The 17489-nt window shown below is 44.8% G+C and overlaps 1 protein-coding gene across 3 annotated transcripts in view; it reads left to right on the top strand.

The window, feature by feature from the left end:
- The window catches only part of CACNA2D3 (calcium voltage-gated channel auxiliary subunit alpha2delta 3), an 834102-nt gene that overhangs the window by 158620 nt on the left and 657993 nt on the right, over positions 1–17489 (top strand). For all 3 annotated transcript variants that reach the window (XM_087866960.1, XM_087866961.1, XM_087866959.1), the window contains exon 3: positions 9815–9931. In XM_087866960.1, coding sequence (XP_087723086.1) covers positions 9815–9931 — 117 coding nt within the window. The remainder of the gene's footprint in view (positions 1–9814; positions 9932–17489) is intronic.

The following is a 17489-nucleotide window of genomic DNA, read 5'->3' as shown; positions in this document are numbered from 1 at the left end:
CCTCCATCCCCCAGCTGGAAGTTCTTAGTAAAATGCTGAGCAAACTCTGCTGCCTTCAGTGATGGTCCATATCCATGCTTTTCTCCCCACAGAGCAAGAACTGCTTACAGGTGATCGTCCAGATCCTGCACGTGCTCTCCACGAGCCACAGCCCTGCAGAGGTTGGAGCCCAGCTGCTCCCTGGCTGCCCTCTGTTTGTTCTTTGGGTTGTCATATAGTGCCCTGTCTTCCCTCCTTCTGTCCTTGCTCAGGAGGGTCTCTCCTGCAAATTGTGTCTTGTTCTGATGGCTTTGACGGAGAAAAACTTGCATTCTCTAAAGATTCCCCCCCCCCCCAACTAGATCTGGAAGAGCACCGCATTAATCGTGGGTGGTGTTTGGACCTTGGAGACACTCGATTGGAATTACCTGTGTGAAACAGAATTATTTGTACAAAATGGCACTTTTCATTTTCAAACAGAAAAATATTCTTCTGTGACCTAGAGTGCCATGCATTCAGTTAGGTTCGTTGTTATGGTTAAGAAGAAGCGTTCCTAACATCAGCTTAAAGGATTTGGAAATATATTTACTTGGAAACATAATTGCTTTGGAGTGTTGTATTTTGAAGTGACACTTCTGTATGCAATAATTGAGTCGAGAGGAATACTAAGTACATTTATGTCATAATAAGAAAATGACACTGCCTATAAGGAGAGAATCCAAAAATTGTAGATGATTAGTTTTTATTGCCACACCTTCAGTGCCATATCAAAAAACTGTCATTTCCACTATGTAAACAGAGACTTCTAGCGTCCGGTACCTGCCAGCAGGGGGCCATTCCCCAAAGAGTTACTGTTGAAGACCCCTCAGTGCCTTGGGAATGTATCTGAAAAATACCACTGCCCAGAGTAGCATTCAAGTCTAGCTCATCGGTTAGACTGTGAACTTTGGTTCAGAGTATCTTCTTGTTGTTGAGGCAAGAGAATGACCATTCTCAGAAGTCGTAGAACAAATATCAGAATTTATTACCACCTCTACCAACACCAGCACCATTTTTGGAGCGCATTATCCCGTGTCCAGCATTCTGCTGGGTACTTTATACCCTTGACCCTCTTTGATCGTCCTAAGCACACTAGGAGGTCTGGTGTCATCCCGTGTGCTGATGAAGGAAAGGAGGCTGATGTAGGCTGAGCAGCTCGTCACATAGCTACTGAGTGGTGACGCTTGAACTTCGTGTACCTGGCTGAGAAGTCCCTGGTCTTAGCACAATGCCAGATTGCCTAGCAAGTGGGCTGCATGTTGTTGATCTTCCTGCATCTTGAACCCCAGCCAGTGATTTTAAGCCAAGCAGGATGCTGCCACCAGGCTCCAAATCAATAGTATTCCAGCAAAATCCATGCAGATTCTTTCCCACCCATCCCATCAGGTCAGCCACCGTTGCTAGGAATAAGACAGAGGAGACAGAGCAGGGATTGTATCCCTTTCTCCCCGTTGGAGGGATATCTGATGAATTGATATATGTCTAAAATATGGCTTAATTGATATATGTCTCCCTTTCTTCCCCTTCTCCCCAACCTGCCCTTATTTCCACTGTCCCTCAAGCTTGGGTCACAGATGTCCTGCCTCTGTTTATCAGCCACCTTGTGCTGGTTCATGGCCGTCTCAGGACATTAATAGCACACTTCACAGACTTCATCTCCCAGGAGGCAGGGAGTTACACATGCTGTACGATTCATCCCCTTTTCTATGACACTTAGCAAATTCATTGTTTTATATCTTTCCCTGGAGCCTTTTACCTCCCTGGTGACTGTGGTGTCCTTCCTATTCCTGGCCACGTTTTCATTGTTTATAGGACTGTGGGTTTGCCCATAACTCCTGGTCCTCATTCCTCCCTACTCAAGGAGAAATATATGTCTGTGCTTTATAGCCTGTTAGGCACTCAGTAGAAGGCACACAATGCCCTCCCACGTACGGCAGACGTGACCCGCCCGCACTGCACGCAGGTGTGGCCTCAGAAGGAGACTGGCACAGAATGGTGAGGTGGGATATCAGGGCTCAAGTTTAGATTGAGACGGTCCAGGCAGCTCTGTTCCAGCTTGCTTATTACTTATTTTTAATGAAATGGACCAAAAATTGGCTTTCTCATACCCCGAGGGAATATATGCATTTGTCAGTAGTCCCTTATTCCCCCCACCCGCCCTGGCACTTGGTAGGCTGTTTCTAACTATTTGTTGAATGAATGAAAATAGCAGTGAGTTCAGCTTAGGTTCCTTTTTTGGTGTGTGTTGGTGTGATCCTTATTTAAATGATCGGTGTAATGAATTCAGCTTCTGTACTGTGGCTCTTTGAGAGCTTGAAGGAATGAGAATAAGATTGAAAATTGAACCTTAAAGTAGGAACGGGAAATATCTTCAGCTCTTCTGCGAACAAGCCACCTTTCAGGGCGCTGGGCTTGGCCTGTCTCCAGGGTTTCCCAGGGACAGGGTTTATTGGGGGATCTGGGTCCGGGGATTTCAAGGGAAGTGCTGGAGGCTTCGGGGAGGGATAGAGAAGCAGGACTAGTTCTCACCATTTCTCTCAAGTCATGGGCTTTGAGGCAAGCTCCCCAGATTCTCACTTGGGGATGGGCAGGTCCCTGCTTTGCCATCTCCTCCCCTGGACCTTCTGTCCGTCTTCATCTAGTGGTTTAATGATGCTGAATCTAGAGATGTAATTTCAGGTTTTGCTGAGAAAATTTGGCCACGAGACCGTGTTCAGCTGCACCAGCTCTTTGGCTAAGGGTCACCCCTGCGTCCGTCTCCAGCAGGGGGCACTTGGTTCAGGGGGCACTTGGCTCTTCTACTCAGAACCTCTCTCCTGTGTTTGGCTTTTATCCCAATTAACTGTGACCATTCAGAAGTCTCCTGACCCAAGCCCCGCTCTTTGGGGTCTGTTCCAGGTGACTCACTTCTAGATACTCAGTCATCACGTAGGAAAAAAATGACCCAAATGTATGAACAACATTAAGTGTTCTGACAGTGAGGTAGTGCTTTCCTCTTCCTGGTGTTTGTGTGAAATGATCTGGCAAAATGGATGCTGCAGAAATAATGCATTTCTGTGTCTCCCTTCTCAAATGATAAATGTTCTTGGCTCATCACAAGATTTCTTGCCAAATGCTGATTCTGCTAACAGAAGGAATGGAGGCTTCAGATGTTCTCTTGTGACAGAGGGAATAAAAAGTCCCAGGCTTGCCCTCCTTCTGTGTTATGAATGCAGAGAGGTGTTCTTGGGAAGGGCTGCACTCTGCCTCCACTTGAGTCTGGGCTGTGTCGCTCAGGGCTCAATCTGGCTACTGCCTGGAGCCCAGGGGGCGGCCCAGAGGCTGGGGGTGGCCACAGGAAGAGTATCGGTATCATCAGCCAACCTGTTGCAGTTTGTCGCTTACACGAAGAGCTTCAGTTCTGGAAGGCGTTAGTGTGACAATACGGCACTCACTGGAATCCTCCATAGCAGAGGTGCTGTGAGGATTTGGAGTGGGCCTTATGTGCAGGCACTGCACTGGGGGCTTCCACAGATGTCCTCCCCCACCCCCACGCCCCAGGCCCTGGAAGAGGGGCCTCATGACCCCTGATGCTCTGACTTAGGACATCGAGGCCCGGGAGGCTCAGCGATTTCCTTTAAATGACATGGCCAGCCAGCCAGCCCAGACTGCTGCTGCATCCAGCCGTCAGCCCTCTTGATGTCTTCCAGGGAGTCCACCTCCCACTCCTCTGAGTCTTGTGGCCTCTCCACTGTGCTGTCTCCTGACCACTTGGGTCCCTCAGCTCCTTTTCTCTGTCCAGTTTTATTTCCCTCCTACCCTTTCTGCACACTGAGGTTTTTTAAAAGTGCACATGGGATTCCTGAGTCCCTCCCACCCTTGAACCTTTCCCTGGCTCTGGCTATGGCCTGTCTCCATAACCCACCCATCTCCACACCCCACCCACTTACCCAAATCAGGGTAAGGTCCAAAATCTTAATCCTAGCCCACTCCCTTGATGGCCTGGCCCTGCTTACTTCTTTGGCCTCAACTCTCAGCAGAGTCCCCACCTTGGCCATCCATGCACCAGTGAAGTGAAACAGGGGGTATTTCCTCGAGCCCCAGACAGCGTCTTGTCCCTGGACCTCTGTCCCTGCTTTTCCCTCTGCCTGGCATGCTTCCCACCTGTTTTGTCTCCCACCTTCCCAGCCTTGTCATCCATCAAGGGTCCAGCAAGCAGGGAGTCACTGCCTTGACCACCCCATCAGGGTACTTACCCTGATGTATCATCTTAGCCTTTTTACTCATCAGAACACTCCTGACCAATAGACTGCCAGCTTTCTTCCACTCTGCTCTCCCCATCATTGTGCTTGTGCCTAGTACCATGTCTGGCATAGCGGAGACACAGAATAGAAGTGACATGTTGCAGAGACAGGATTCAAATCCGGCCTGGCCTGACTCCTTAATGAGGTGGCATGGTATCTCTCCTATGTTTGTCTTTTCCTCTGCCTTCCTTTGTGTGTTTACAGGGACCTGCTGATACTGTCCTAACTCCTTTTCCTGGTTGAAGGGCTGCTGCTTTTGTTATGAAGCAGATATAATTGCTAGAGCAGTCCTTGAAGCTATAGGAAATAAAGTGTCACTGCCTACACAGCTGTGTGGGGAGGCAAAACCTGGAGGAAAAGGAGTGTGGGGTGATTTGCCTCCAGGTCTTTCTTGGTCCCTTGGAGAACAAAAGACGTTTTGTAGCCCAGACACAGCCAGGGAGTAATTTATAATTAAGGCTCCAGGAACTCCTTTCAGGGTGGGCTTGCTCTTCTCTCTCCAGATATTTTTATTCTCAAGAGCTCTGTCTGCTCCTCTGAGGCCAGGCTCCAGGCTCATGCCCTCAGTGGCCCTCGGAGGGACAGAGTCCCCTGCTGTGATGTCCGGTGTGCTCTGACTATGTGAACAGCTGCAGCCCTCCTCGAACAGGTCATGTCTCTGGTTTTTGGTATTTGACTCTCTTGGCGAGTCCAAGCCACCGTTGGCGACAAGAGCAAGGAGACAGGGGTCCATTAAGGCAGTGAAATGGCCCCTCTGAAACAAGTTTGCAAATATTTGGACTGTTGGTCCTTTACCCCCTACCCCCAAGTTCAAAAGACCTAGCGATTAGAAGTTAGACCTTAATAGGTTTAAAACTCATTCTGACCATTTGACTTCCACCTACCAACTAACGCCTCTCTGGGCCTCAGTTCCCCATCTGCAATTTGGGGATAATACCTACCTCTCGGGGTGGCTGTGAGGATTACACAAATTAATATGCGAAAAGCTTCCGGCACCGTGCTGAGCCCGTGATACACGGAGGACTCATTTTACTGACTTTCTTAGGCTCCGCTAATGAAGACATGCTGCTTAATTACACAGATTCTAATTGGGACCACATTTCCCTAAAGAAATCTGTTTACTAGGTGCCCATACGCTGTTCTCACATAACTGCAACTTTTATATTTTCTAATTTCCAAAATAGTATGTTCATTGTAAAAATTAGGAAATACAGGTAAGCAAGAAAAGAAAGAGGAAAAATCCTTGGTGATCGTACAGCCAGCTGTGAACGTTTGGCATATATCCTTCTAGCAGGGTGTTCGTGTGTATGGGTGTATACGGCAGATTAGTAATTTAAAACAAAAAGTTACCGATTACTATCTGTAACATATCGGAACATACTGTGTGTGCACGTTTGCTACATTCTTTCACACAATTTGGGACGGCTTTGTGGAATTCTCTTGTACCGTTGTAGCTTCCTTTATCTGGGTGCTGGAGGTGAAATTGTTGGTTTTGTACAGTTGGCACATTTTTAAAGGTTTTGGATGTATATGCCCATCCCAAGACACCAAAGGCTTGCAGTTGGCTAATGGCTATCACTGTGTTACTCTCTCTGTTCTTCAAAATCCTTTGATTCCAGCAAAGTGTAACATTTCCTGGTAAGAGTAAGGCATTAAGCTGTTTGACCCAATTCCAATAGGCGTTAACACATCTTGAGAAGCAGGATGTCTTTTTGCTTATGGGATAACTTCCCTAGGGTGGGGAGAAAGTAGTACAGGCTTGGCTCATTGGCAAGGAAGACCCATCGTCACGTATCCTGAGGGGAGGGGACTTAGGCTGTCAGAGGGATAGAACCAGTGAATGGTTACGTTTGTCCCAGATCTGGAGTCCTTAGCTTGGCAAGGGGCTTTGGACTGAGATTGGTTAGTTAGGTCACCAGGCACAAGGAGGCCTGGGAGACTAGCCCTCCATAAAGTCACTGGCTCCTTTTCCCAGAGCAGAGTCAGAGGAAGAGAGGATGCAGGATGATCTCACTGAAAACTTGGGGGGGATGGTTGTAGTTAAATAAATGGATTCCTTTCTAGAGATCTCTTGGGGAGAAAAACACATGCCAGAACGAATATGACCAGAATAATGGGGCCCTATCTAAAAACCAGAAGATTCAGGTAAAGGCTAATTGTGAAATGCATTTTATTTTTCTTTATCTTACGCCTCTAGATCACCTTTTGTTATAGAATTACTTAAGACAGAGATTTATTATATTGACTCTGTAAATATTAGACTGGCAACTTTGTTTTGTTTTACTCACTTCTTGAACTTCATAGTTTCGGTAGCGAATCAGCTTTGGGTATAGGCTGGCCTCAGCTGCTGGCTTTTGGAACACATCTGGCAGCAGCAGAGAACCCCCAGGATTTTTGGCTCCAAAGGCATTGGCTTGCATTTGAACTTAGGGAACATTTCCAGTGATTGTCCTCGAAGTTTTATTCATACACCAGAGGACGCTGTTAGCTTGAGCCACGGTTGGTCTCACTGGAGCCCCACATCGCGGGTCAATCCAGTCAACCTCTCCAGGGGTAGAGAGGTCACCATTAGAGAACCCAGAGCAATGTAGCTGTATCCATGCTTGCCTCCTCCTTATACTGTAACATCGAAATTGTTTTGCAACAAGCTTCGTTCAGAGAAGTCCTGTGAGTGTCTGCTGTGGGCTGGTGGGTGAGCACAAGGACCTGTCCTTGCCCCCCAGGGCACACAAGCCACATGGCCAGGAAAGATGAGCACAGAGTGTCCTGGAGCTCAAAGAAAGGGTATAGCCTCATTGTCTTAGAGAATGAGTACAGCCTTGTCGAGGAGGAGAGGAGACCTAGAAGGAGAAATTGTTCTCCGGGTGAGATGTAAGAGAGAGATTCTCAAGGCAAACACTTCGGATTTATATGGATGTTTTCGGGGAGCAAGGAGAAGAGTGTCACTCACAACCCGTAGTCCATTACAGGACAATGTGGAGCAGCTCAGAGCATCTCACAAACAACGTAGCAGATGTCTATCTTGGTCTGGACTCAAGCAGTCTAGAATAGCATTTTGTATTTTTCCTTAGGCTCACCTTAATTCTCAGAAATACCAAGCCCTTAGGGCTGACGTTTCAGTCAGAGGCCCTGATGCCGAGTCTGGGGGTCCCTTCCTGTCTTTCTCTCTTTGTCTCTGTCAGTATCTAATGCTGAACTCTGAGAACTCTAGTCAGATGCCCTCAGACTGTAGGGATTTCATTTTAGTCTCTTATGTTCATTTCCATAGGGTCATTCCCCCGTCCTCAAACTCTACTCTTCTCTTTTCAAGACACCTAATATTATTGCCTCAACAGACTTGGAAATCTGAGCTAGGAAGGGAAGTGCTTTGTGTCACACACACGTGCATGCGTGCACACACCCACACACACCCACATACACCCTTCCTTTGGGCAAGGAAAAACAGCCTCCTCTCAGTTTACATCCTTTAAAGTAAAGAAGGGGAAATGGGAGAAAATACACATTTTTGTAAAAATTATATTTCCATTAAAAAGCCATTACATTTTCCACTTTAAAAATGACTCTCAAGGTCTTTAGAGCCAAGATAGGATGTGGAGCCCTTGTTTTTCCTAAGTAGGAGGCTGGGGCGAGGGGTCAGTAAGTGGTTCTGGTTCTCCTAACAAAGGTAAATATAAAACCCCCAATAGCTTTAGTTCCCCAGCCTTTTATTACCTACAATGATGTAAGGGATTTCTGTTGACATTGGAAGTATTTCAAACTCGGGGCGCCTGGGTGGCTCAGTTGTTAAGCGTCTGCCTTCGGCTCAGGGCGTGATCCCAGGGTGCTGGGATCGAGCCCTGCATCGGGCTCCCTACTCCACTGGGAGGCTGCTTCTTCCTTTCCCACTTCCCCTGCTTGTGTTCCCTCTCTTGCTGGCTGTCTCTCTCTCTGTCAAATAAATAAAATCTTAAAAAAAAAAAGTATTTCAAACTCCATTTGGGAGGTATTTACTAATAAACAATATTTTTTTTGCAACGGGAACAAAATTAAGTCTTTAGTGAAACCAAAGTTTTGGGTCTCAGGACCCCTTTACACTCTTATAAAATACTGAGGATCCCTAAGAGCTTCTGCTCATGTGGGTCCCATCTATTGATATTTGCCATATTAGAAATTAAAACCGAGACATTTAAAAATTAATTCAAGCGGAAAAACATATGTTATCATAAATAGGTATTTTATGAAAAATAACTGTGTTCTCCAAAACAGACAAAAAAAAAAGAGGAGTGGCACTTTTTTTTTTCTTTTGCAAATCTTTTTAATGGTTAAAGAGAAGACAGGTGAATCCTCATATCTGCTTCTGTGTTCAGTCTGTTGTGATTTTTTGAAATCTATGAAGAAATTCTGGCTTCATATAGATATGCTATTGGGGAAAAGGAGGACTTGATGGGCCCCTGAAAGGGTCTCAGGGAACCCTCAGGGTTCTTGGCCATTTTGAGAACTGCTGGTGAAATAGATTATCTGTCACTAGGGTGTGATAGGTTTTAAATGAAAAATTATCTTTGAGAATTTGAGCAAATCAGTCTCTTATGAACAGATGAACTCATTATGAGATATATAAAGTATTTGTTTTTATGGCTTTTGTACTTACTCTTACATTCTCTTTTCCGTGAGTTCTTGAGGGTACGTAGGAGGTCCTCAATGAACATTAGTGGATTGAATTGAAATGCTAAAATCCATAGCAAGGACTCTCTCACTATAAAATGTTTATGAGATGCTCTGCCATGTGACTTTCTTCAATTCCCATTCCAGTTTAGGAGTTGGCAAACTTTTTCTATAAAAAAGAGTAAATATTTTAGTTTTTGTGGGTGATCTGGTCTCTATTGTGACTACTAAACTTGATTGAATATAAAAACAAATGGGTCTGGTTTTGTGCCAATAAAACTTTATTTATAAAAATAGGTGATGGATTGGATTTGACCCAAGGATTATAGATTGCCTACTCCTGCTATAATTATACATTACAGTCATAGCCTTGAAACTATTTTTCCCTGTCTCCAGTCTTTGGCCGTGAAAAAGTTAAGTTAGTGATGTTCAAGAAAACACACACACACACACACACGAGTTAAATTTCTTCATTTTTATTTAATGACGCATTTGGAATAGTCAGTGTCTAGTGGCGTTGGCTGTTGGACAGCTCATGAATCTGGGAAAGTCCTCCAAAAGAACGGCTGAGTGTGGTCAAGTTGGAAGTGTTAGAGTGTTGATTTCGAGCACTGAAGAGGATGGATGATAAAGTGCTTGATTGCTTTAAGGTTTTTTTTTTTTTTTTTTTTTCCTTTCCTGGGTGCTCGTTAAGTTCCTAAGAGAGCCAGAGCCAATTTTCACATTTCTCCTTAGCTGGTTTAATAATTTTGAGATACAGTCCAATATCTTCAAATCCAAGAGGCAGTCCTATTTAGTCCTTGTAAGTAGATGTGCTCTGACGTCATGGGTATGGTGTTTTATGCCTTTCTTGTTGCCTTCCCTTCTTACAGAAATACAAAGAGTATGAGAAAGACGTTGCCATAGAAGAAATTGATGGCCTCCAACTGGTGAAAAAGCTGGCAAAGAACATGGAAGAGATGTTTCACAAAAAGTCTGAAGCCATGCGGGTAAGTGCCTCTGGTTTCTGCTCTATGCTGCCCAAAGACACAGAGGCACCTTCGGGGGACTGACACTGGTGACTCCAGCTCTCCAAGATCACAGTTGACTCAGCTGTTCTGTAAACACTTTATTTTCTTTACTTAACCAGCAAGACCAGTTAGTAGGGGCGCGATTGCCCTTTCTGGAGAGGGTGCAGGTGCCAATTTTGGTCTTATAATTTTGTGCCTTCCGTGGAAGTGCTACCAAGTGTACAGCCTCGGGGGATGGCTTATGACTGTGTGATATGTTCACTTGTTGCCAAAAGTCATTCAAAAGTACATTGTGGTTCAACTAAGCAACTATAAAAAATTTAAGCCATGTTTGCCAAAATGTGGAGTTGAAAATTCAATGGAGTGAATGAGTCCAGATGAAGTTGGAGGTTCTCCTTACCTCTATTGGAATATTATTATAATTATAATGAATGTCTTGACCAGTAAGAGCTCCCTGAAATTTCATATTGTCAGCAGGATAAATGCAAATGTATCATTTTGGATTTCCAAGATGGCTTCCAACTCTGTTCCTTCTTGCCCACTAAACAGTGCATCTTACGTTCTCGCTTTAGAACATGTGAATGTTGAAAAAAAAAAAAAAGAACATGTGAATGTTGTAACATCCCAAACTTGTGCCACATTGGCACAAGGTATGGGAAAGAACTGCAGTCTGAAGAGCTTTTTATTTCTAGCCCATGGTTTGCTTACCTTTTGGTTTTAATAATTATCACCTTGCCATAAATGACCACTTCCTGCTTTAGCTTCTCTCACAATTAATTGGCCCAACAAAATTTCCACATGTTATTCCTGCTTTGGGCCCAACAATTCCACACATTTGCTTGTCTCTAAAACATCTTTGTGCTATTTTGATTCAGGAGAGGAGGGTTGTAGTTGAGTAGGTAAGAGTGAATTCGGCCTGGGTTTTCAGTGCCTGCTTTGCTCACTTACTGAGCTTTGACCTTCAGTAAAACTGCCCTGTGAGCCTCAGTTTCCTCATCTGTAAATGGCAAAAACAGGCCATGTGAAGATCAAACAAAGTTATGATTTTGAGCTACTTAGTACAGACCCCGGCACGTAAGCAGGGCTCAGTGAATGGCAGCTTCATACTGCTGCTGTGATTATTAATCAAGTAAGTTGAGACCTTTTGGTGGGAACTCTGAAGTGTCTTAGAAGAAAAAAAAAGCCACAAACTTTTATTTCCTATAGAAATACTGCTCTGGGGCGCCTGGGTGGCACAGCGGTTGGGCGTCTGCCTTCGGCTCAGGGCATGATCCCGGTGTTCTGGGATCGAGCCCCACATCAGGCTCCTCTGCTATGAGCTTGCTTCTTCCTTTCCCACTCCCCCTGCTTGTGTTCCCTCTCTCGCTGGCTGTCTCTATCTCTGTCAAATAAATAAATAAAAAAAAAACCTTAAAAAAAAAAAAAAAAAAAAGAAATACTGCTCTGACAGCCAGCCCTGGGAGCTTCATGGTGATCCCTGTGTCCCTATGTCTCTACCTTGAAGCAAGTGCTATTCTTTTTTTTTTTTTTTTAAAGGAATCATTTATTTTTTAGCGAGAGAGGGAGCATGAGTGGAAAGGGCAGAGGGAGAGGGAGAGAGAATCTCAAGCAGACTCCCCGCTGAGGGCAAAGCCCCATGCAAGGCTCGAATCCAGGATCCTGAGATCAGGACCCCGAGATCATGACCTGAGCCGAAACCAAGAGTCAGGTGCTTAACTGACTGTGCCACTCAGGGGCCCCAAAGCAAGTGATATTCTTTAGAGACATGGTAGCCATTCATATCGAACTCTCAGAACTTGAAATTAAAATGCAACAGCACCCCCCCAAAAAGCCCACCATAATTACTATTTTCTATTTATAAAATGAACACCCCTTTGGTGGAACTTCAGGAATATACTGAAAAGTATCAAACAGAGAAAAAAAAATCACTTGAAAGTCAGGCTTGTGTTCTTGTGTTTCCTTCCAGTTTTTTAAATTTGCATTTCTATGCATGTACTTCTATGTTTTTCTTTTTCAAATTTGCAGTTGTATTGCCTGTTTGCTTTTGTGTCCAGCTTTTTTTCACTTCTCTACACCGTGGTGGTGTGAGCTGCTCTTGGCATCACTCTTGTGCCTGATTTTCTTAAATGGCTGCATCACATTCCAGTCTATGGGTGTGTCATGAATGATTTGACTGTTCCTCCAAATCTGGATATTTAAGTTGTTTGCAAGGCTTGATATAAATAATGCTGCAGTGAATCTTATTGTGTGTTAATAATAGATCAAATGACTCAGCACCACTGTTTGGTGTTCCTCTAAGGATTTTATGTGCACTCGCTTGTCCTTAGAACAGCTCCCAGAGGGAGGTGTTACACTATCCCACTTTTCCAAAAAAGGCGAGAGAGGCAGAAGTTGCTTCTCCAGGGTCACCTGGGGAGTGAGCTACGGGCTCCAGGCATACAGGGACCCAAGTCCACATTCTTTATCACCTGCGTGCCCTCAGCATCCTGCAGGGTAATCCCTGTGCCCAGAAGCCGGTTCAGAGACGCGGACCTCACCTTCAGAGCTCTTTCTGCATGTGAGGACATTTCTGTCCAGGTAAGATTGTGCCCGTTCCCAGTTACTCCAGGAGCAGTGGCTTGTGAGTGCTCATTTGCCTGAATCCTTGCAAAAAATTAACATGTTTTATTTTGTTTTAAACACTAGTAATGTTGTCCATTTGAGGGAAGGAAAGGCTATTTTTGTTTCAGCTTGGATTTCTTTGTGAATCACGAATTTTAGAGCAGAAAAGGACATAAATCTCCTTAGGTTCTGCCTCTGCAATTGACAGACAAGGAAGCCCTGGGGCCTGACACTCGGGGGAGGGCGGGCTGTGCAGCATAGCAGCGTGGCACAGAGGTCCAGCCAGCTCCAGAGCCTGGACTTGGCACTCAGACGCAGGGGGCCCATGTGGCAGCTGAAAGGTTGGTGAGAAGAACTAAGGAATCAATGGACCTCTTTTCCTCACTTAGCTCTGTGGAGATGCTAGGAGGAGTAGCAGACTTACTCATCTGTGCTTGTGCTTAGCGAGTCTGGATGCACCAGGCCCTGTGCTAAGCAGTTTATATCTGTCATCTCATTTCACCCTGGCATCCACCCTGGGAGGGAGATGAGTTCCTGTATCACTGGCTTAGAGATGAGCATGCAGGCTTGGCAGGGTGGGGTTGCTACCCCAGGTCATGTGGGCAGGCTCAGGGGAGTTCCTTTTGCACCCCACATGGTAGGATTGCCGTGCCTCTGGGTGTATCTGTGCAAAGGGTTTTGCATAGTGACTAGCGAATGGTAAGCTTTCAGAAAGTGTTTGCTGTTACATTGCTGGTGAAGGGAACTTTCAGTTTGTAAGTATTTTGTAACATGAGAGTCTTGAAGCTTTAAAAAGCTTCAAGCTTGATGACAGGAGAGACCTTAATTTTGAAACCTTTTGTTTTAAATTCATGATGTTAAAAAAAAAAAAGACTGATACGGTTGGTGTGGTTCCTTTAAGGGGAAAAAAAAGGTACTTTATTTGGATTGAAATGTACCCAGACTAAAGGCATCCAGGTTTCTCTGAACTGTGTATTTTATTTTATGTTATTTATTTATTTTTTAAAAGATTTTATTTATGCATTTGACAGAGAGACAGTCAGTGAGAGAGGGAACGCAAGCAGGGGGAGTGGGAGAGAAAGAAGCAGACTCCCAGTGGAGGAGCCTGATGCGGGGCTTGATCCCAGGACCCTGGGATCACACCCTGAGTCAAAGGCAGACGCTTAACGACTGAGCCACCCAGGCGCCCCATGAACTGTGTATTTTAAAGTAGATGGATGAGGCCCTTTGGAAACACAGTTGATGCCATAAAATCTGGGTTAAGTGGTCCAATGATATGTGGCACTCCCTGCTCCCAATCTTTAAACGGGAAAGAGGGCTTGTATGTCAAGCTGGGGTTTGGTTTGGAGTCAGTTTTGCCATTGAGATGGGCCTGGTCCTGTTGTGGGTCACGCAGCACCATCGGCCACAGTCATGAGCCTGGGGGCATTGGGAATGAGAGGAGGTGGCCTCAGAGAGACCCCCTGGATCTTGCTTTCTGTGCATGCCAAGAGCAGTGGGTGTGACTGTTTCATATGATAATGAGACCTGAACTAGGAAAGGTGGCTCTTTGCCTCTGGGATTGGTGAGATTTGAAGAGCGAACCTCTCAAATGAAAATTTGCCTGTGGGTTTGCAGTGGAGTCATTATTTGCTGCCCGGCCCTAGAATGAACCACAGCGTAACAGGGACCTTTCCTGTTCCTTCCCATGCCACCCGCTGAGCAGCGACCCCTTTCTCAAATGGCCCAGGAACAGAACAGAGTTTAGAATTTGCACCATCGTTTTGATGCACCAGAAATCGTGTTTCCCAGCCTCCATCCCAGCGAGCTGAGTCAGGTCGGAGGTCCGAGTGCCTCCCTGCCCATCACCGATTCAGTGCCAAGGGCTCATCGATGGTAGGTGGGTGGGAGGACTCAGGAACATACCTGAGAGAGAACTGGCTGACAAACAACACTTGGTTAAAATTCCCATGGATGTCTATAAAATATTTATGAGACGCAGTTGCAATTTAGAAAGTAACTCTAACTCCTCTGGTCTGTGAAGGTAGGTGCCGTTAGCCCATCACTGTGGGGAAACCGAGCAGGACTAGTGATGCAGCCCTTCACATGCCTGTCATCTCCTGGCTGTGAAACAATGTTGATCTTTTCTCTGTCTCTTCTGGCTTGATTTCATCATTTTCCCCCATCACTTTTCCCAGTGATTAGTTGAATCAGAGTGATTTTATCATGCTCGTACCCTGTTTGAATTACTCTTCACTATGCAATTATCCTATCACAGAAAGTCCTATTTTCTCCCTGTCAGATGTCTGGAGTAAATGTGAAACCCAAAGTGGCCTGCCCATTACATAACCTCTGTCATCTCGTTGGTAATGGACTATATGTAACTTTTTTTTTTTCCAGCTTAGCAAATTACAAATAACCTTAGCTTCCATAATTGCCATTAGCATAATGGTGCCATCATTATGGTTGCATGTCTTAACTAATATTTTCTAGCACTTTTTAACACCATTGGTGGTTTAAATAATTTTTTTCAAACCCACTCACAGGCTTGATGTGTAGGTTATTTTAACTTAAGAGCCTGATTGGGTTTGATGCAGGGATGCTGCTACTTGCTCGTGTACAGGATAATCGTGCCCAAAGCATTCTCTCCCACCTTCTATGTTGGAAAATATTCATGCTTACCAAGCCCTCAGTTGATGTTGCTGAACAATTTATCAAGTTTGAAGTCCCCACGAATGGACAAGAAATGGAATCAGTTTGCTTTTTAGTTCATTAACATTTCCGGGAAGACAGTCCACATGCTGAACGTGGAGGAAATGATACCTATCAGCCCTCTGCCAGCAGTGGACCCCTGGGGGGGGGGCGTTCCTAAGTGACACCTGGAAATGCTCAGCTGTGTCACTAGTCTAGTTAGAGCTCATCTGAAATATTGATGGGAAGCACATTTGATCCAGCTCCCCTTCCTCCTGAGCTGCTGATGATTTGAGGGGAGTGAGAAGCCAAAAGACATGCCCTCGTGGTGCTGTTATACAGACAGGCTGCCCCAGCGTTTCCTTTGTCTTTAAAACCCAAGCCTGCATTGGGAGTCGCACACACCATTACACAGCTGGAAGGATCATCCGAGGCCCCAGGGAGCTCTGAACGGGCACAGACAAGCCTGTGGCTGGAGAAGAATCTGTAGGAAGTCATTATGTGTAACTGTGGGCAGCTCTGATTCTAGGCAAATACTTTTACGACAGATTCCAGCACAGCCGGGGGATGTCACGATCCTGTGATTTGGGAACCGTCCGTATAATCGAGATGAGCAGCACAACTGAAAAAAAGTAGATAAACCAGGAAATAACAAACAGAAGGACTTTGGAGAATTTATAAATGTATTCTAGTATTCTCCAGAGTGGCTTAAGGGTGAGTTCTCCAGAATGGTTATTACCTTCGATCTTGTAGAGCAAGGTCTGGGGCAGGCACTGCTTCCGTCACACTGATGTTGGCCAGAATTGTAGCCTCCTTCCAGCTTCAAAGTTGTTCCCGCTTTGGGGGCCAGGAGCCGATCCACAGGGCGTTCACTGCCGCGCTGGACAGAGTTCAGGCCGCCACAAACTTAAACACGTTTCACGCACAGGGAGAGGATTATCGGATGCTATCTATTTGGGTAGCCTATGCGGCAAAGCATTAAGTATTTTATTTCCCATTCAAATTCATCTTCTCCCCCAAACAATTAATTAGAAATGTCTAAAAGAACACATTTTCTCGGGGACTGTGAAAAGACACAAAGTACAAGTTGGCCCCAAACTTTCTAAATGAAGAGTCTGTTGTTTTCCAATCTTGGATAAAGATATTGAATACATTTTCGTAGCGCTCTGAAGCTCAGTCCTGTAAATAATCTTGTTTTACTTAGTTTCTGATTTACATTGATAAAATGATAAATCAGGCACTTGAAAAGGAGTGTTTTGCTTAAAAATAAACATCCTTGCTTCTTGGGAAAAGCTGAAGAGACTAGATTATATATTAAGTTTCTCTCCTCTCCTATGGCTACCTGCTGTTCGCTGCAGAACCGATTCCCATTATAGCTGTACTGTGGGAAGTAACTGCTGTTGTACAGTAATTCAATTTCGGTGGATTCACGCATCGGTTCACCGATAGGGGTTTATCTGGACAAACCTGGGACTTGAAAGCTTTTTATCGAGAAATTCCACATGCAGCAAGACGTTTTTCCTAGGTAACGAATATCAGTATTTGCATTTAATGAACATTTACCTTCTCAGAGAAATGGATTTCTTCCCCCCGCAGAAGAGATTTACGCCAATCTTCCAAAAAGCTAGAGGGTACTATTAAAGCAACTTTCTCTGGCTGTTTTTTGACTGGTGTGCGTCTACATATGTATGACTATAAAACACATCTGTGTCTTTATGTAAATATATACACTGAAGCATGAAAAGCACGAGGTACTCAAGGAAAGCATGATCTGTACCAAACATACGTGTGATGTAAAGGACTAAGAGCGACAGAGATCATATGAAGACTTCTGGTTTAAAAACTCATCTCCACCCGCAGGCATTTGAAAATTGTTGGCAGGGAATATTTTCAAAAGGATACCCATTATGCTGGAAATGAAATCAACCATTTTGTTTGTAAATTTCTAAATTAAGGGAGGGTTCTTAAGACAGAACTAGTTCTTCCTGTATACAAGGACTCTTAGATCATAAGGACTCTTTAGATCCTAAGTCCAGAACGAGCTGTAGAAATCTCGGGAGCTGAATATACCTAACATTGCTAGGAGGGCCTTTAGTTCTCAGCCAGGAGAGGTGACCCGACACATCTAAAAGACTTTTCTGCCTTTGATCATTTCTCATCTCACTCAGTTTCAAAACGTGTTCCTTGAAAGAGAAGTCAGTTTGTTTCAGACAAAAAAATAGTGTTTTAAGTCACAAATGAAAAGACTTTTTTTTTGTTTTGTTGC

This window comes from Ursus americanus, chromosome 14 (genome assembly GCF_024610735.1).
Source record: "Ursus americanus isolate L20-20 chromosome 14, mUrsAme1.1.p, whole genome shotgun sequence".
Classification (NCBI taxonomy): Eukaryota; Metazoa; Chordata; class Mammalia; order Carnivora; family Ursidae; genus Ursus; species Ursus americanus.
Note: the sequence above shows the minus strand (reverse complement) of the source record. Positions and strands in the feature narration are given on the sequence as shown.